Source organism: Cheilinus undulatus, linkage group 14, assembly GCF_018320785.1.
Source record: "Cheilinus undulatus linkage group 14, ASM1832078v1, whole genome shotgun sequence".
Taxonomy (NCBI): Eukaryota; Metazoa; Chordata; class Actinopteri; order Labriformes; family Labridae; genus Cheilinus; species Cheilinus undulatus.
The window spans coordinates 41,904,372-41,925,446 of record NC_054878.1 but is presented as its reverse complement, the minus strand read 5'-3'; the positions used below and the strand labels follow the sequence as shown (position 1 = coordinate 41,925,446).

Here is a 21,075-nt window from a genome sequence, read left to right as displayed (position 1 = left end):
GTGCTCAGACTTTTACTGTCTTACAATTGGCTTTGTGGTTCCTGCAGATATTGAGAATGACTAAAATGCCTTTACTGGAGAAGCACTTTTGGGGCAAAATATGAGCTTTCAAGGCATTTCTGATGGCAGCCAAACAAAGTACTGTAGATAAACACAACAAATTAAACATGAGTCACATCTGATCCATTCTCCTGTTAAGTTTTCAAAAGATTTTTTATGTATTCATGAACATAAAAAAGTCATTTAAAGTAGTGTCTTTATGTTTATGTGGGCAATCAAGTTAAAATCCCATAACTTTGCTTTAATAAAAGTGTTAGTTTGATACAAATCAGTTGCAATTTTGGCTGCACAAGCAACCACAGTGTTCAGGCTTAAAACTTCCTCTTCTTATCCCTTAAAGCAGAACCATCTTATGATAAACCTCTTAAAAATCATCAGTGCTTTCCTACATAACATCTGATTGTTTTTCTGACTTTAATATGAAGTTTATTTTAAAGAAAATCAAGAATATTTACCATCGCTTGTCTTTCCTCCAGTGGGAGTGGAGAGGATTCATTGGATAGCATAACAACCTGTATCCCACGATGCCCTCTTACTCCGTCTTTATCGCCACAAAACCGGGCCACGAGCCGGTCTAAGACCCAGCCTCCTCTGCTGAGGACCAACAAACGGACCATTTACACTGCTGGAAGACCACCATGGTACAACGTCACCGGAACAACCTTCAAAGAGGCTTTTGTTATCGGTAAGAGACCTGCAAATAAGCAAACAGATGATTGTTTTTTTAATTATTTCTCTACTTATGCTGAATTTAAAGTCTTAATTCAGTATGAACAAACTCCTTGAAATGTTCTGGACTTTGTTGGATTAAAGGAGTGTACAAAGTCTCCAATTTGTTTCTGTTAGCATTATGAAAAGCCAGAATTTGAAGTTGTATGTGCTTTCAACCCCTTTGACTAAAGATTACTCCTACTTTGAGTCAGCTGTATTGTTGTGGTGGGGCATCAGATGAACTACTGCTCTGAAGTAAACTATCGTATACCTGAACTTGAACCTAATGTATGCACATTAAAACAATGTAGACCTTTCAGCTCTGTGACTGGTCTGCTGGGTAGCAATGGTGACTGCCAGTCTCTGAGTAATTTCTACAGGCATACTGTGTACTCTACAGTGAGATAAATAGGGGCCTTATCTGCAGTCTAATCACTCTAAAATGCTGCTAAGTTCATGAATTATTATACTCCAGAATCATTTAATCAGTTTACATTGCCAGAGGCGAAGTGTGATGACCCATTGTTTAGTATATTAGGTTAAAATGTGTATGTTTGCCACATTTAGCAAACCAGCTTCACCTCTGCAAGGAAAATCTCATTATTAATGTGGATGACTGAGCTATAAAATGCTGTGGGGAACATTGAGTCTGACCAAGTTTTGGTCTGTAAATAGAACACAGGTCATTACCATGGCTGCACAAGATGCGCATTGTGTTCTTACCTGTAGAGAAGCGGATGGCCTAAATTCAGACTTCAGAGAAATTAGTGGCTAGAAGCATCTTTACCTCCACATCCTCTGCCTGTGCCGCAGTCCAGGTGTGCATTGCTTTGCTCCAACAGAAGGCCAGCATCCACTCACATGGAAGCATGTCTAGAGTGTTGCGCTGTGCCGTGTAGCCTGAGCACCTTGATACTCAAATTCATGCAAAAATGGGCAAGTACATTAGCAAGCTAAAAGGTTTATGTTTTCTATATGGATGTTTGGTTTCATGTAAAATGATGTGGTTTTCCACCTTAAAAGTAAGCTTTTTCCTGTTTTTTGGAGACAATTAGAATGCAACAGAATCAGTGTGTAAGATTCAGGTGCGTGACTTTTTTGCAGATTAAAGCTCGGTCGTGCTTTCTGTGTGGGTGGCTGCATGATTGATTGATGAGTGTGGAACGGGCTCTGCTCTTACCAGAGAAAGTTGACGTGATAGTGTTGTTGAAAAAGAACTGCGCGAGGAAAGATGTGCAGTACATGTAGTTCATGGTAGTGGAAGTAGTTTGTTTACTTTCATTTGTAGATTGTAATACTTGAGTTATTCTCCCTCCATGGACCCCAACATTCATTTTCCAAGAGAAGGAATTAGAGCAGTAGGATGTTGTAGGGCTGGTTTTTAATTTGTGCACAATATTGATACATATGTTCTGAGATTTTTATAAACAAAATAAAATGTATTATCGCATATACAGACTGTAGTAGCTCTGTGACCCGCTGACCTCCCGTTGACCTGTTGCTTGTGCCACAGGATGAAACGCAATGTTGATATAGTGATCATTTGCATTTGGGAGTCTGTGTATTTTTCGTGTGTATGGTTCTCCGCTGGAAAATGGTGGATTGCCCCCTCCAGTTGGGGAGTGAGTCTCTGCCTCAGGTGAAGGAGTTCAGGTATCTTGGGGTCTTTTTGATGAGTGGGGGTAAAAGGGAGCGTGAGTTTGACAGGTAAGTTGGTGCAGCATCAGGAGTGCTGTGGGTGTTGTCCGCACCATTGTAGTGAAGAGGGAGCTGAGCTGGAAGGCAAAGCTTTCGATTTACTGGTAAGTCTTCTTTCCAACGCTCACCTATTGTCATCAACTCTGGGTAAAGACCGAAAGAATGAGAGTACGGATTCAGGTGGCTGAAATGAGTAGAGCCGCTGCTCCTTTGCATCGAAAGAAACCAGTTGAGATGGTTTGGGCATCTGATCAGGATGCCTCCTGGAGGCCTCCCTTTGGAGGTTTCCCGGGCACGTCTGGCTGGAACGAGACCTTGGGGAAGACCCAGAATGAGCTGAAGGGATTGTATATCCTGTCTGGTCTGGGAACACCTCAGGATTCCCCAGAAGGAGTTGGAAAGTGTCGCAGGGGAGAGAGAAGTCTGGGTTGACTTGGTTTACCTGCTACCACTGCAACCTGGCCCCTGATAAACAGAAGAACATGGATGGATAGATGGATGGATGGAATCTGTGTATTGTGTTGTATTTTGAAGTTGATCATATACTTTAAATGTTTTTACAGCTGTTTGGATGGATCTACTGTACATGGACTGACACTGTTTAGCAGTTGCTTAATGTGGACTTATTTTCACAACCAACCATTTGCACACCAAACATGTTTGCATCAATCTCTGTCAGCTCATGTAATTGTGTTGAGGCAAGACACTTAAAGTGTCAACGATGCTCTGACATTACTGTAACCATTTTTACATCAGGTCCAGCATCCTGTTTATCGCCACAGTAAAATATCTGCCCAGCTGCAGGAAAATGAACCTTGACAGACAGAGCGAGTGTGGTAGTGCATGTATGGTTAGGTGTGTATTTGATGTTCAGGGAGCCAATGTTGCATGGTTAAACATATCAGACTGGCATGAGTGGGCGTACATGGAGTGAGAGGTGGACATTATCTTTAGTAGGTAATCTGTTATTGTCAATGGGCCGCGCTGACTGGTTACAATTTCACACTCGGCTGTACTGTAGTCGATGTGGTTCAGCTTTAAGAGGGAAAAGGCTGTGAGACTGCAAAGAACAGGGCAGACAGAGCATGTACTGGGGAGAAAAACCAACCATCAGTAAAGGTCAATAGAAAATAGAGAAAAGAAAAACTTAAGATTTTAAACATTGAGTTCTTTTTGTCTCCACAAGTTCTGAATGGATGTTAGTTTAGCTCAGTTGGTAGAGCAGCGCCCACAGAGGCTGCATGTCTTCCCCTGCTTGCTCTACCTGTATATCCTGTCTCTCTTTTGCTCTTATGGGCAATAAAGGCAAAAAGGCCAAAATCTGATTAAATAAAGACTGCTCTCTGGAGTTTGTAGTTTCTGTATTGGAATTTCAACTTCCCCCAGACTCGCTTGTGCTTGTTCCCGAATGGAACAAGTGTGCTTAGTTTCCTTGGCAAAATCAACTAAATCAATTTCAAAACCAAAGCACCAAAAGTCCAAGGCACCCACTTATGGGCAATTTCTTGTTTTTGAATACCATAATTTAAAGCAAACCCCTCACTGGCACAAATACATTTAAAGTTACAATTTAGACAGTGTTTCCTCTGCTGTCACCTCCGCTACTCTGTCTGTCAAGATCTAAACCTGAATTTTGCCTCTTCATCTGACACTAACACAAGGCAATCCAAACTGTACCCAAGCATGTTCGACCCACGCTCAAGCGTGGTACACTTCCCTTGCCCTGGCATGAATGGAGGAGGTGTACTTTGGCATGGTGCAATTGCCCATGCATGCCACAAGCATGGGTGCACAGTGTTGACATGATGTTTAACCAACATGACCACTCCTTTCAACAGTTGTTATAAACAATGGCAGTATGTTAAAGGGAGGGATGGTACCGAATTCTGTACTTTAGAGGTACCGATTGGAGTCCGGTACTCCCGAGTACTGATTCACGTAAAATCAAACAGTACCATGTTTGTACCTAAACGCATCCTTGTGACCGCAAGAGAGTGGAGGAGTAGTCAATTTTCCATGCTGAACACAAACACAGCATTGCATGCACAAGAGTAATGATGTCGGTAGCAGCTCACTGAATCAACAAAACAAGTATGATAGGAAGCGGTCGAAGGTAGCGCTCCACTTTTCAAAATACGATGCAGATCACGCCGCAATATTTGTTACATGAAGTTCAAGGTTTACCACGACAAAACTTCTAAACTGAGGAAGCAGTGTCATGATTGATGTTTCAGATCGGCTCCCGCTATTTCCTGCTCGTTCGCCCCCCTCTCTCTCTTTCGTATCGAATCCTCACTTTAAACACTGTTACCAGGTGGATATCAGCCACAGAAATATACTAGATAAAAGGATATGTTCGCTCAGTCACCTAACAGACACTGGGTAAGGCACGGTACAGATTGCCTAGTGTGAGTGCGTCCTAAAAGTTGCTCTCCATCTCTCCAACTTGGCACAGCTGGTGCCGTATGAAGCGCTCTGTCAGGATAGCTGGATTCAGAGTGATTCTGAAGGAGTGAGAGCTGCAGGCTCGTCCTCGCTGCTTATTTTCATTGCAGAATGAAACAATTTGCCACTTTCTATTATTTTTTGCATTAAATACAAATAGAACATAACGGGCCCAGTGTGCACGGTTCAGATGTGTGACTTTTTTTCGTATTAAGGCTCTGTTATGCTTCTGCATGGATGCAAGCATGATTGATTGATGAGTGAGGAGCAGACTCTGCTCTTACCAGGGAAAGATAACATCTTAGTTTTGTTGGAAAAAGAACTGCATGAGGAAAGATGATGTGCAGTAAACGTAGTTCATGGTAGAGGAAGTAGTTTGTTTACTTTCATTTGGTAAATTGTTATGCCTTTATTTATTTATTGAGTTATTTTGACTCCATACTCTATTGTTCATTTGTTTTAAACTTGTTCGCCCTCCATGGACCCCAACACATATTTTTCCAAGAGTGGAAATTAGAGGAATAGGAGGTAGTGGGCTGGGTTTTAATTTGTACAATATAAAGAAAATCACTGGGTAGTTATAGTAGTTTAGCTTTTTCCATGTTGGAGTAATTTGTAAAAAGCACTTGCGATGTTACATTACAAATAGTGTTTGATGTTGTTTTGATATATTTGATAGTGTTTTGGTATTGAGAAATACATATCTAAAATTCAGAAGTTTTGGGGTTATATAATATTTATTATTGCGTATTATTCACTCACAAAAATAATGAAAATCAGCATCGTTGTGTACCAGTACTGGGAATCGGTACCATACCGGTTCAAATGTGAATTGTACCCATCCTAGTTAGAGGGCTGTATTTGACCAAAATGACTCAAAATAAGCCACAGAGTCAGTCAGAAGGGGGAGATAGCCATGCTTCAGTACAGTATGGGACAGAGTTTGGGCTTATCCAGGAGAGGAACATGGGCTTTTCTTTTGGAAAGCATCTTTTACCCAGCCTCCAACTGTTGACTAGCAGCTTTGGACTGATGATAAACAGACAGAAGTCAGTCTTGTGGCTTATTTTTGTTGAACGTCTACACAGAGTTTGTGCATCTAAATATATTTATAACGGAGAGTTAGGCTTTATGAAGAGGTGATATCTGATGCAGGGGTAGTTACATATAAGGATGAATGAACAAAAAAAAGAGGGAAAGAAAGCCTTATGAGGCATCAAATATACCCTAACTTTTCTATCTCTTTAGTCTGGTTTTATTGCTAATAGAAAAGAGGTTTTATCTGCTCTAACAGGCCGTTTCAGTGACCAGTTTTCACTGCTGGGTGATCTGCACTAAAAATAAGTCACCTCTGCAGAATCTATAGGAGCCTAGTAAATAGGTTTTTAACATTTTTTCTTTTAATACTCCGATTAACAAGTCGGAAGCAGTATTTCAGTAACCTTTCTGAAGAAACGAGGAGGCTCTGCAGTGTTTTCATCTTCACTCTCCATCAGCAGTTTTGACCTTGATGGGTCTTATCTGTGCAGAAAAAGCCCATTTCAACACTTCACTGGGAGTTGTTTATAACACAGAAGGAGCTCTGTAGGCTATTTCTGTTCCTGTGAGCGCACACACACCAATAAATACACAACTGTCCACAGCAAATGCATCCTGTTTTTCACCTCCTTGCCAGCCCGTCAGTGTGGAGTTCTGGCCCTCTTCCCGGGATTCTTATCCTGAAGGATTGCTGTTTTGGTCTTTAACCCAGGGGGTCGGGTGAGGTAAAGCAGAAATCCATACTTGCTCATCTTTTTCACATTGATGGTACTGATAGCAGTATTTCTACCTTGTTGACAACAACAAAAATATAGCCGACAAATTTTCTGCTCTTCAAAGCAAAAAGTTTAACCCTTTCTTTCTTATGTAGCAGCGATTAAATCACATTATATTCTATAACCTGCTTTAAATAGATTTCAGTCTGATAGTTGATTTCTCTCAGTGTGTTTACGTGGTGTTGTTTTATGTTACATCTACATAAATGCTTTGTGTTTCTTTTGCAAAACAACTTTGTCATTAGGATGTGGGTGCTGCTTTTATCCTGGAAAAAAACCTGCATTTGGTGTCCTCAGCATGCCCCAAAAATCTTAAGCTTCAGTTTGCAACTTTTTGATGAGTAATCCCTCATTATATTTAAAATTGAGATATAGTGTCTTACTGTGATTTATTGATAATGCTATTTAAATAAGCTATAATATTACTTATACCATTACCACTTTGGATGAAAAAGTATTATTGTTCATGACGGTTTAGGGGTCAATGTTTGGTCCACATAAGCCCCCGACGCATCAACATGTGATTGCAGGAGCTGGGATCTAACCCAACCTTCAGACTGCAAAGCGACTAACTCTACCCACTGAGCCCCAGTGGCTCATCAGTTAATGTTAATTTAAACAAACAAAATCCTCATAATGCAGTATGTTTAGCCAGAGTTAGTTTGCGATTCCTGTCCTGAGATGGCACTTTATAGGAATACTCATTACTGAACAAGAAAGTGCAAATAAAACAAAACACAATTCAGTGAGAAAATTACAGTAGAATAAAACAACCATAAAACAATGCAGAGCACCAGATGGTTCCTGACTACCTCACTGATTCCCTCTTTAAAGCTGCGTCAGCTTCAGTTTAAAATGAATTCTTATATGAGCCATTTTAGAGAGCAGATTTAGGAAAGGAAAATGAAAAATCATTCAGCATGTCCACAGCTGCTGGGCTTGTTCTGTGTTTGTGACCTTATCTGTGTGTGTAAAGGAGAATTCATTAAAGTGTCTGAGCAGACTCCACTCCTGGAGTGGCCGCAGTGCTGCAGCAGGAGCATACGGACTCACAGCAGCAGGTATACAGCGCTCACATTGGAGCATTTTTCTTCTGTAAGAGCATCCTGTCACTTCTGAAAAACAGCTCTGTGTCAGTTACTATCAGCCTGTAACAGGAATAGGTATGTGTCTTTGTGAGTGCTGCCAGTGTGGAAAACACTTACTAGCACACATGGCATTAAACAGTATGATTACCATTAAGTGTGATCAGCTCAAATACTTAGCAAACATACAGGTGCCTCTAAAAAAAAAATATATCATGAAAATATTCTTTTTACCCTGTGATTTGATTCAAGAAATGAAACTTTATATATGAATATCACAAAACATCAGTCCAAAAATGGATTTATGATACAGAAATGTCGACCTTCTGAAAAGTTATACTCATTTATGCACTCAGTGCTTGGTTGGAGCTCCTTTTTCACACATTACTACATCCATGCAACTTAGCATGGAGGCGATCAGTTTGTGGCACTGCTGGGGTTTAATGAAGCCCAGGTTGCTCTGATAGCAGCCTCCAGCTTGTCTGTATTGCTGAGTCTGGTGTCTCTCATCTTCTTCTTGACATTTCTCCAGAGATTCTCTATGGGGTTCAGGTTAGACCATATGGCTGACCGATCAAACACAGTAGTACCATGGTGAGTAAACCAGTTTCTGGTAGTTTTGGCTTCTTTAGCCCAGGTAAGAAACTTATGATCTTGTCTGTGGTTCAGGAGTGGACCTGTCTGTGTATGATGGTTCTTGATCTACTGCATAAAATCTGTGCTGCAAAAAAGAATGTATTAAACATGTATTTTGACATATTTCAAGTCAAAGCATTATCGCAACTTTTGCGATTTGTAAATTGCAGCATGCCATATTGTGATTTAATCTCATTTGTGATTAATTGCCCAGCCCTAATCTGTAGTAAAACAGATGAGGAATTATGAACTGTTCAGCCATTTATTTCACATTAGGAGGAGCCTAGTCAAGCAAGGGTATTCAGGATGCTGGAATTGGAGTATTATTCCTCTTTTAGCTGTGTGATTGAAGATACCTGTGGCCTTGGCTGTCCCTCTCTATTAAAAACAGCTTTTTTTCTTGATTGTCTACAATGTTTTTTCTTTGTGTTTTCCTCCTAAAGGTTTGTGTGGAGGAAGTGCTTCTGGTAAAACTACAGTTGCCAACAAGATCATTGAAGCGCTGGACGTTCCATGGGTGGTTTTGCTCTCCATGGACTCTTTCTACAAGGTAAAAACCCGGTGAATGGCTGATTAAAATTGTTTTTACACAACAAAGCAGCTCCTTTAAAGTTGTGATTTCTTTTTGTCTATAGGAAGAAGTTAGGTAATATTTCAAACCCTTGGTCAGCATTTAAACCCAGTCTTTTATATTCATTAACACGTTTTGATTTTAAAACAATTCCCCTGTCAGGGGTGATTAAATATAAATGTAAAATCAAACACTCTCTCGTTCCTATTCTGGACTCAATCATTAGTGCTGATTTCAGCACAATAAGTAAAAGCTTCTGACCAATAACCATTGAACACAATAGTTGATATCAATTATCCTGCGCTGTCCTCTGGGACCGCACTGCTGTTTTTCTCACTTCCCTTTACTCACAGAATCCTGCAGTGTCCAATATGCCTGCATGTCTATAGATTGGAGCTAGATTTTATAATTGAACAGTACTGAGTTGAATAAGAGAGGAAGGTTAAGGCAAGCTCCTCTGATTCTCCGCCGTGTTTGGTGAACGTCTATTTATTAGGGATGTTCCGATACCATTTTTTCCTTCCCAATACGATACCGATACCAAGGTGTTGGGTATCAGCCGATACGGAGTACCGGGCCTAATGTGAAAGCACCCTAAAATGTTGTCACCCTCAAAGCAGACAAAGCTTTGCCTCCCAAGACCCCAGGTTCGGAACCAGTGGTTTAGAGTTGGCACCGTTTCTTTTAGATTAAGTTTAACTAAACCATGATCCACATTTTATCCTTTAAAAGTTGAATATACTGAAGACCTTCTGCTGCTCAATAGCAATACAGGCTCATCTCAAAAAATATAATACCAATTAAAGTTTATCTTTTACTGAGTTTTATGTTATAAAGTTAAACTTCTATTAAACAGATATCTTTAGCCTCTGCTGCTGATAGGATAAATTAAACTTAACATAATACCAATCATTTAAAAGTTCATGGTACCCCTGAATCAATCTAACTTTGTCTGGATAAGATTAGCATAAAATTAATGTTACCTGTAATGAGCTGCTGACTGCAGACACACATGTTGGGATTTTGAATCCTGAGGATAAATGGCTTTGTGCTTCGGTTGAGGAAGGTATGAAATTTAAACATAAAAGATTCTGATTTTAAAGTTAGTTTGTAGAGCTGAAGACAAACCTCTACAGCACTGGGACTTCTGTTAAATTGTACTTTCAGATCAAGTTATCTTATATGCTTTTCTGGATTTTTTGTGTTTTAGGTGTTGAACAAAGAACAGCAGGAGCAGGCAGCCAAAAACGAATACAACTTTGACCACCCAGATGCCTTCGACTTTGAGCTCTTGGTCAACGTCCTGAGAAAGCTGAAGAAAGGAAAGAGCGTTAAAGTACCAGTGTACGACTTCACAACTCACTGCAGACGAAAGGAATGGGTAAGACCTTTTTGGACCATTCTATGTGCTTTGTAGATAATTTTTGGTAAGAATATGATTAGTCCCTCCACAAATGTATTAAAAGGTGGGTAGTCTAGCTGGAGTTATCCTGTGTAACAATCCCTTCCCTATTGAAACTATTATGCTCCAACCTATGATAAGATTTCTGATGGCTTTATTGATAATTAAAGAACTGGCTCCTTATCAATAGTGGGAAATTTACTTCTCAACAAATGAACTCTCTTCAAACAAATCATTCTGATTTCTGTTTTGTTTAATTTACCAGACAAAGTCCCCATGGTGGTTACAAATCCCTGAACATCTCTGGGGATGCTATAGAGCTGGTGCCAAATGAGATGCCTGCTAATTAGCTAATTATTAAGGATTTAGTGTACAGGACATTAACCCAAGCAAAGAGCACAAATCCCCTCCCAAAAGCATTGTGAGGAATCAATCTGGTGTTGTAGCCCTCTGACAACTCCTCTCTATTTCTTTGCAATGTAATTTCATGGCTGAAAGGCGCAACACCACGCGGGAAATCGCCTATCACGACTCATGCCTCTGAAATCCTTTTATGGGCCTTTTGTAGTGAGGTGAATGTAATTAAGCTCCAGGCCCCCAGGGTGCTGAGGAGTGCCAGGCCAGAAGGATTCAGGCTGTATATAAACTCTGTGTTTGTGTTTGTCTGTTTTATACGGACAGAGAAGATGGTGTAGCTTCCTCTTCTTTTCTGGTAAAACTGCAGGTCACCTTCTCTCTCTCGATTCACTTTAACGCAGTGAAGAGCCACTAAATCATCTCCGAGCAAAGAACAGGGAAATGAACAAATCGATAAACACTCATCTGTTTCTTTAGAATTCACTTTCTGCTTTCCAACACTCAAACTTCGCCTGAACGCTCGCTGTCTCCCTTGCTTTGTTTCTTCCCTCTCCCTCAGTCTCTCTCTCCCTGGCTTTCTCTCTCTCTGAATCGATACTGAAGTGTCCAGTCCATTGACTTTAGCATGAAGCTGGTCAGTGAAGGTAATAGGATTGTGACATACTCAGCAGCATTTTGTCTTTGATTGAGACAGTGATTAATCTCTCTCACACTTGCACACGAACACTCGTGATCACACACATGCATTTGTTGTAAAGAAGGTTTTCAATAGGATCTGTCAGATACCGGTGAAAAAATAGCATGGGATATCATTCTAGTGTTGTTTAACCAGTGTAAATTTAACTTATCTGATTGCTGATTAAACAAAGATAGATTCCTTTTATTTGTTTTGAACCCATTTAAGACGAAATCAAACATCACAATTGATCTGGAAATTTTCTTTTCTTTTTATGTAAAGAAGGAAATGTGGTGTTTGTTTTACAGCACTTGCCTGTATTTTATATGTCTGTCGTGATGTCAGTACTGTCACAGGGAAAATTTTTGGCACAAAATCAGATTTTATCAACACTGTCAGAGGACACGTTAGGAATAACGAGTCCCGCCACTGCTGTAGCAGAGTAACTTATGACAGACAGCATCTCATAGTCCTGTCATCCCTATATTTCTCTATGACAGGGGTCATCAACTACATTTGTACAAGGGCCAGCTCACGTCTATGCAGACCCTGTGAGGGCTGGTTCGTTAATTAAACTAAATAAAATACACTTTTTTTTAAAATGATTGTAATGTTTTTTTTAAATGTACCCTATTTGTAGCCTTTTTCAGTGAACTCAGTCCATATTCACACAGTTAAATCTCTATACAGCCGCAAGCCACAAGGGGGCGATTGAGATATTTAAGCCACATATTTCTGGGGCAGCCATGTAGTTTGATGTGAATATGCTATATCCTGATTGGTAAAAAAGATATTTTGTTTTAATTATCAGGCACTGAAACTGGACATTCCCTTTGATGGCCTCTGTCTCTATTAAATTGTACTTGTACTGAATTTAATCGAGCTTCTGTGGCCAGATGGGAAGCTGTGGGGGAGGCCTGATGTGGCTCCCAGGCCTCCAGTTGATGATCAGTGCTCTATGGCATTACACGCAGCTGGGAGACTAACCTGATGTCACCCACTAATGCTGCTGTAATACAGCAGAGTAAACAAGAAAAATATGTGTGCTTTCATCCAACTTTGATGTCTGAAGTAACAGCAACATACAGCGAGTGTGCTCCCTTTGCATTGTGTCCTGCTGCAGTGATTCATATAATAAGAGCTTAGACTGTTTAAACCTTTGAGACTGATAGTGTAATATATGACAAGAAGTGACACAGGTTGTAAAGAGTAAAATAACTTTTGAACCATAAATCTTTTCCACTTACTATTTTGTCCTCTGGAAGCGCTCCACTGTGCCTTTCTGTTGGTGCTGTATGCTTCCTCAGCATTAGCATTAGCATACAGGAGGTCCAGTGTTTTATTGTCCTGAGTTCATATATTGGAGAAAATGGGTAATGCACATGATTAAAGTCCCCAGTACCATCTATAAACACATTTCAGTTAAGCGGCAACCTCCTGTCCTGAAAAATGAAGCCAATGTGGAAGTGCAAAAAATTGCAATACCGCAAGTGTCCACTTGAGGCTGGCTGCAGGGACACCGGAAGTCCCACCTGGACACCTGTTAAACAGCTGGTTTTTGCACTAGAAATAAACTGGTTTACAGCCTGGTTCAAAAAACCAAACATGTCTCATTAGCTAGTGTCTTATTGTGCTCTCACTGTACAGGGGGTGATTTTTTTTTGTACCAGGATTGTTTGGATTATATTTAGGATAAACCTGACTTCACGCTCTTGTTGCACGTCTCATTTGATTGACAGATAGCTCGTCAGGCAGAGGCTATGTTTCTGTCGACCAGAATGCTAGCTAGCTAGCTGACAGTCGCGCTTAGTAGGGGGGCCATTAGGTTGATCCAAAGTTCAGTTGAGACTACAATTTCAATATGGAAGCCTCCACGGATTGGTTTCAAGAGCCATTTGAGTCCGTCTTTTGTAAGCAGACGGCTGACATCACACAGGGTTTGCCCAATTCTTTCTACAGTCTATGATTTGGGTGCTTTGTTTGAAGCCTAGAGAGACCAGCATCGCTCGCAGCCTCTGCATCAGCTGACTCTTGGATATAAATAGCAATACACATGGCGCACATGAACTCCCTCAACAGGTACTATGGACGCATTCCAACAGCAAACAGTTCAATGTCCAGGATACACCACCTCTCATTCACATATAGTGCTATCCCTTCACACTCCTTACCTCTCAGCACAACGTCTATATCTGCCCGGAAGGTGCTTAAGCCGGATACAGCCGCGCTGTGATCTGCAGCATCTCAGTGAAACACATGATCCTGCACTCAAAGCTGTATTTTGACTCATGACTCTTGTTTCAAGCCTATGATGAGTCTAAGAAGAAGGCTATGGTGTTAAAGAGGTCACAGAAGCAGCTGTGAACTCTGTAGCTACGTAAACTTGGCCAGGGGTCTAAAATACCCCCAAGATGTTGCCAGCAGAGCCTTCACTACACTGCTGAGTACTGTGTAAAAATTATGACATTCAAAAACATGAATAGTGCAAAATCATTGGCTTCAGATGTGCTCCTGTGTTATGCTATCTATGCTATCTGTCCACTGTGCTAGTTGACATCCAGGCAGAAGAGCCTTATGGATTATTATGGGCATGAATCAATTATAAAATGTGAATAATTAGTTCAAACAGCTATTAACCCTCGACATCTTAACACACATCTTAAACTGTTTAATTTTTTCACATCCCTTCCAAAGATGGTTAAATTTTGACTCTAATTTTTCCCAGTTTTGTTGAGTATCAATCTGTTTGTGGTGAATATTAACAAATTCTGCATTAAAATCTGTACATAAGGCCATGCCAGCTTTAACAAAAGGAAGGAAAAGCAGTTAACTGATCCTTTTGAATTGTTTCATTTCAGAAAACCGTGTACGGTGCTAACGTGGTCATCTTTGAGGGCATCCTGGCTTTTGCTAACAAGGAGCTGCTCAAGGTAAGAATAGCTATTGTGATATTTTCTTAATTATTATTAGCATTATACTCTTTCTTCTGTGTTTTCAGGTTAATGTGCTACCTTATTTTTTAGGGAGTAGCTATTTCAGATCATTTACTTCTTCTCTGTTAAGTTTGATTACAGCCTGATATTTAACTGGACTGCTAGTCTTGTCCCAGTCCGATCAGTTCAGCTTATGATTGGCTAATGCTGCTAGCCCTTCTGTTCACATGTCCTATGTGGACACCACGGCGTAGAAATCTTAGCCAAGTTAGGGTCTGATTTTGGTGTTTACATGCTAAAGACAATTGATCTGCAACTTGTCATGTGTTCGTCCAACTTTGAGAAACTGGATTTTGCATATTTTTGTGTATTTGGCCATCTTTTTTGTATAATCTCTTGATGGAAACTACCAGAAATCATCAGCTTGTTCCAGTTTTAAGGAATTTGCTCTGAGCTGAGTAGAAAAGTGTTTTCTGCATTTACTCCCTAGTTGTGGAATAAGTTGCAGGGTAGTGTATATTTGATAACTCTAGTCTCACCCAGGATAATTTTAAAGCTATGTTAAGAGTCAATTCAGCTGTCCCTCATGTTTTTCCATCATGTTTGTTACTTTCTTTTTATCTTCCTCTAGTTGTAACTGGTGTGCCATCATGGCCAATTTCATTGAAAAAGAGATCTTAATCTCATGGGACACTATTAAATAAAGGCTTAGTAAATAAATAAATATTGTGTTACATTGGGGATATCATCAGATTTGGGTAGTGACAGAAAGAATAAAATTACTCAGGAAAATGGGCTCAGCCTTACAGTTCAGATGTGTGTGGAGCTCAGAGTAGAGCTGCTGTTCCATCACATTTTAATTCGTCAGTTGTGTTGGTTTGGGCATTGGATCAGGATGCCTCATCCCTGTGGAGATCTTCCAGGCATGTCCAGTTGGGAGGAGGCCTCAGGGCAAACCCACAACTCACTGGAGGGATCATACCTACACACCTAACCATTAAATGCACAGACACTCCTTATTCTGCTGTCCAGTTGACTGTATGATTGTTTGGATGCTACAGAAACACTTTAGAGTCTGATTTTTCTCTTTTTCCTCCTCTGTGCTCTGTGTCAGTCCTAATTAATGACTCTGTCTGCTCACAGACAACCAACAGACTGATTAATAGAGAACAGTGTCCTGTGATTCTCAGCAGAGACATTAAATAAGCTCATTTATCTGTGAGATGAAATATTTCATATGTACTTGGGTGACAGAAGGAATAGGGACAATATTAGTTTTATGTAAAATATCACTCATTCAGTTTTCTTCTGAAACCAAAACATTAAAAATGAGTAAATAAGCTGGCATCAATGAACTTCAATTTTGATTATCATACATAAAGTTAAACTCCTATTAAATGCTCAGTACTCCTCTGTTGTACATAGTTTATTATATGGCACAAATTTATAGGTCAATGGGGTCAGCTTTTAAAGAACAAAATCACACCACAGTCCAAGTCCAGATGTTTGAAGCCTCTTCAGCTCATATTCTGTATTTATGTACATGTGAAGAGGAGACCTGGTCAATGAGGAGAAAATTAATTCTGTGTTTTTTACTGCGCTCCCTCTGAGGGTGTGAGCTGGACCGTGGCGATAAGGCGCGAGGCGTCCCCTGAGACCCGGCGGCGTAGTTGATTACCCTCTGATTCACTAAATAACAGCCATTGTCCGCTGTGATTAATGATGTTTTGTGTCCTTTGCTGTGGTTGTAGTCAATTATAGCTGCTGATCTGATATGTTAATGAAGAGGTTTAGAGCGAGGAAGTGAGACGCTGCACGTAGACGAACAGGGAGGTAACAATCATGCCATGATTTGATGATTTCTTTATTCAAATATTTCATCACTTTTAAGACCAAAGAGGTTTTCCCAGGACCTTTGCACCAGTCCTGTTTAAAATAGGTCTGATTACTGGCAGAATTGGATTCATAGGATTTGCCCGAGCATGATAAATGTGATTTAATTTAGGTTTTTCAGGTATAAATTTTTCCCTTTAATCCCTTAAAGTTTTTCAGTTGTATTAAATTTCTTTTACTTATTCTTATTACTTCAACTCCTTTTCACTGTATCCCTTTTTGCAGTCTAAAATTCTTATTGTCATACCTTCAGACTGTCTGGTTGCATCTCATAATGCTTTTTGGTTCTTTTGTTGCCACCCGAGTCCTGTGATTGTCAGTGCATTTCAGAAACTCTTGTTTTTGAATATATATATGTATTTATATGTGTATGTATGTTATCAGTTTTAATTTTGACAGCTGTTTCTAATTTTAGTTCTCTTCTTAGTTTCTAGTTTGTCACATTTTAGTCATTTCTGCTCTTTATAGTTTTAAGTCTAATTTTAGTCACATTTTAGTCATTTCTACTCTTTATAGTTTTAAGTCTAGTTTTAGTCACATTTTAGTCATTTCTACTCTTTATAGTTTTAAGTCTAGTTTTAGTCAAGGAAATCTCAAGAACATTTTTGTCTAGTTTTTGTCCATAAAAGTCTTCACATTTTACTCTTTGCTTTTAGTCCAAGCACAAAGGCTACATTCACACTACAGGCCTTAACGCTCAATTCTGATCTTTTCTCAAGTCTTGTCTTTTTGTTTGCAGTCAACTTCCAAAAGATCAGACACGTATCTGATTCAGAACCACATATGAAAGTGGCCTGAATCTGAATCGAAAAGGTCAGGTTCAATGTGACTTGTGCTGTTCACACTGTCAGAAAAAATCAGATACGAGTCACATGTGAACAAAAAAAATATGATTCGTGTCACTTTTAACTGCAGTGTGAATGTAGCCTTATTCTCTATCCTAAATCTGGTAGCAGGTCATGGTTGTGTGTTCTATGCACCCTACCAAACCTGGGGTCCCTGCTTTCTACAGCTGAGAGGCAGAATAGCTACAGATTAGAAGTGGAAGAAAAAATCGATTCTTAGATGCATCCTGATGTGGTGGTGGAAGATTCTGAATCCATTTATAAATGTCTAATAATCGATAATGATTTAATATAACTATTTTTTAGCTAGTCTAAAAAACAAATTGAAACAACTAAATAGTCCTTTTTCCAAACATAATAACCAAAAAACCTCATATTTTGTTTGGCCTTCTTTGGCCTTGATAACAGCTTGCATTCTTGGTGGCATTGTTTTTATGAACTTTTCCACAGTCTCTTTTGTTGTTGAGTTCCAGATAGTTTCTAGCGGTTCCCACAGACTTGCTTTAGATGAAACTTTTGTGCCATCAATCTTTGAATCTACTAAATCCCAGATTTGTTCAATAGCATTCAAATCCGGACTCTGACTTGGCCAGTCCATCAGTTCCAGTACTCCAGATTCCTTTTTCTTGCTTGATTAGTCTCTGCACAGCTTTGAAGTATGCTTGGGGTCATTGTCTTGTTGGTATATGAACCCACGACCAATCAGATTCAGTCCAGAAGGGATTCCAGAAATTCATCCTTTCAGTACAAAGATTTCTTAACGTTTTCATTTATTCTCAGTGTTTTGGTGATACTTGTTAAAAAGAATATCACCTGCTGTTTCCCTGTTTGACCGTTGAGACAGAAAGCAGCCGTCCGTTTTCCTGATGGAGCAGGTTAGAAAATGATCTACAGCCTCAGCCTTGCTCTCTAACCTTTGGGAACAATCCACTCCTCTTCCCCCTACTCTTACAGGCTGACAGCCGTGCTTATCCAGCAACACGCCGTCTTTTGGTCTGTCAGATTTACAGCAGGCAGAATCCACTGGCTTGTTGTGCATCTGAGTTATACTTTAAACACCTCGCTGTCATCATCATTTAAATCACTCACAAACTTCTTTTTATCTCTGTTCCCGTCAATACTTCTTTTGGTGTTGCCTCTTTGTCGTTTGCGCTCTGTCGTGATGCTGCCTCATTGATTTTTTCCTGGTTTTGCTGAGTTGAGGTTCAGTTTAATGGAGCTCAGTGGATGGAAGAACGGCTGACTTGCTCTTCAAAGTGACAAAGATAACTGATGCCTCCTTGGTTTATACGTTTGATTCTTCAGCGTGTCGTGACCCAAACGTCACATTTCAGCTGTAAAAACATTAACTTGTGAAAGCAGCTCTCAAAATATATTTTCAGTGGGTCTTTCGGTGTGCAGTAAAGCAACAAAGACTTATTTTTTTCTCTTTACGATACTGAAAGATGAGGCCTCCATATATCCAGCATTTGTCCCCACTCCTAACTCACACAGTTTTAGCCTGGGAGCGTTTGATGCAAAATGGTTTAGAGGTGATGAAACCTGACTGAACATGCACGTGTAAGGCCAGAGGTCACTAATACTGGAGTTGAAGTTGCAAATTCCCATGAAAGGGCACACCTTGGAGTTAATATAATCATTAATGATACTGAAATCACCATTGAATAACAGACACTTATGAGGGATTATGTTGCCGATGATGCTGGAGCTAGATGTTTGCAATGGGATTATTCTGAAGTCAAGAGCTTTGCAAGTCGTGAGAACATGTCAGATACGTATTAGATCAATGTTACTCAACCCTGCTCATCCAAAGAGCCAAATTATTGAAAAATGCCTTTGCAAATACCACAATCTAAGAGGTGAAAAGTGTCAAAAAGGGCTTAAAATGGCAATAAAATTAAGTTATAGGTGGCAAACATGGTCAAAAAGCAGCAATGAAATGGCAAATCTGGATGAAAAGGGGCCAAAATAGGTGAGACATGACAAAAAATGAGTTAAAGGTGGCAAATATGGTCAAAAAGCTGCAACAAAATGAGTGAAAAGTGGCTGAAATGGGCAAAAAAACTGCAAAAAGTTTGGGAAAATGGGAGAAAAGCTGCAAAGAGTGGAAAAAATGGGGGGAAAAATGCAAATATGAGCAATGGAAATATACAGGCAAAAAGAAATGTCAGCAATTAAGTTTGACATTAAAGTGTGGGGAAAAAAACTTATTACTGTGACTTGTTTCTGAGGTTTAGGGTTTCTTGAGGAAAAATATTTCAAATTAATACATGAAAGAGCCACAAATCATCACAAAAGAGCCACATGTGGCTCAAGAGCTACACGTTGAGTCACACTGTATTAGATGCTGTTTGGAGTCAAAATATTTAGGGATGTACCGTATGCCAGCACGGCGTCGGTATCGGCAGATATTAGCCTGCCAATACTGGTATTGGCAGATATGAAGCTGAATATTGGAACATTTCTGCCAATATTTACAGCCCCAAATCCCAACCCTGCCCTTCATGTATGGGGGAAAAAGTGATCCAATGTTTACTCTTGTTGACAAGCTCCTATTATCATCCTTCCATACAGTAACATTACAATTGGAGTGCACTGCAATAAAAATGTAAAGCTGAGATTCTATAATGTACTGGTTTGCCATGTGTGTCCTTTGAGATAACGTCAATAAAGGGCTGCCATATCTGTCTGAACCTGGCTGTTTTCCCTTGCATCTCATATCCAGTCTGCTCTAAGTAGCAGACCTCAAAGCAGAGTTTTAAAATAATTTTCTTCGCGATTATCTTGCCATGTTGCACTGATGAAGATTTCCAGTGGCTAAGAGCTTTTAGCTGGCAGTACCAACCTAGCATGGCTGTTTCTTGATTTGGGAAAAATATGTCAACGAACATTAGGAAAGAGGAGAATGACCTTACGATATCTCACAGTTAAATATTTCCAAATTGATTTTTACTCTGTTTTCAGTGTTTTAGGGTGCTTTCACATTAGGGGCCCGGGCCTGGATCCGAGTGCACTTGAGCCCAAAGTCCAGTTCGTTTTGGTAGTGTGAATGCAAACGAACCGCGACTGGGCACCGGGCCCACTTGGGGAGGTGGTCTCGGGCGCAGTTCAAGTGGACTCTGGCTCGGTTCGAATTAGATGTGAATGCAACCACGCCCGGATACAGGACAGAGTGCCATATCAGCTCTATGATGTAATCGTAAAAGCTAAACTTCTTTCAACAGTGTGGCAGTTTGTTCACATTTTTCCTCAATAAAGGGCGGAAGTCATCAGAATCCAGTCAATAAACAGTCTGTTGTGACTCATCTTACGGATGAACCCAAGTTGGAGTCAGTGAGAGGAGGTGCAAAGGCAATAAAGGTCTCCTGTCACCTCAAAAACTGCAGTATCTGCGCAGCGCGAGCCTGTTTAATCCTCTGAGCTGTAGTAGATGTGCAGATACAAAGAGCAAAGTTGCTGGCATCTCAAAAAGTGATTTTAGATAATCCATGGCTGCAGGATGGACTTTTTGCCAGATCAAAACAAAAACAATTGGCCCTCAGGTCATGACCCCAGTGATTGCCATGGTAGGTTCTTCTTCTTTCTCCTCTTTGGTGGGGCTGTAATCCAACTACATTTCTTATTCAGGTTGAATGGTTTCGGAGTGGTTTTAAGGAAGTGACAGAGCCACAGGCTTGCAGTACAAGACAGTTTGTTACATTCTACGAATATAGGCAGTGAGGTAAAGAAAAATGTAACAGAATGGGTGTGCAAGGTTTGAGTGCATGATGTTTTTTTTTTTTTCAGATAATGAATCCAAAAAACACCTAAGAAAATGATGGTTCAGTTTGTGGAGGCCTTCAGTTCACCTCTGTAGAGTGTAAATTGATTCAAGCTCTTCCCACTGTGATTTCAAATCTTGGGCGATGTGTGGATGAAGTTCCCCATCAGGCTCTTTGCCAGAGTGGGA

The 21,075-nt window shown here is 40.1% G+C and overlaps 1 protein-coding gene across 2 annotated transcripts in view; it reads left to right on the top strand.

Annotated features, from left to right (window-relative positions):
• si:ch211-243j20.2 (uridine-cytidine kinase-like 1) overlaps positions 1-21,075 on the top strand; it is a 41,068-nt gene that overhangs the window by 4,090 nt on the left and 15,903 nt on the right. For both annotated transcript variants that reach the window (XM_041805499.1, XM_041805500.1), the window contains exons 2-5: positions 537-745; positions 8,893-8,999; positions 10,231-10,401; positions 14,314-14,385. In XM_041805499.1, coding sequence (XP_041661433.1) covers positions 537-745; positions 8,893-8,999; positions 10,231-10,401; positions 14,314-14,385 — 559 coding nt within the window. The remainder of the gene's footprint in view (positions 1-536; positions 746-8,892; positions 9,000-10,230; positions 10,402-14,313; positions 14,386-21,075) is intronic.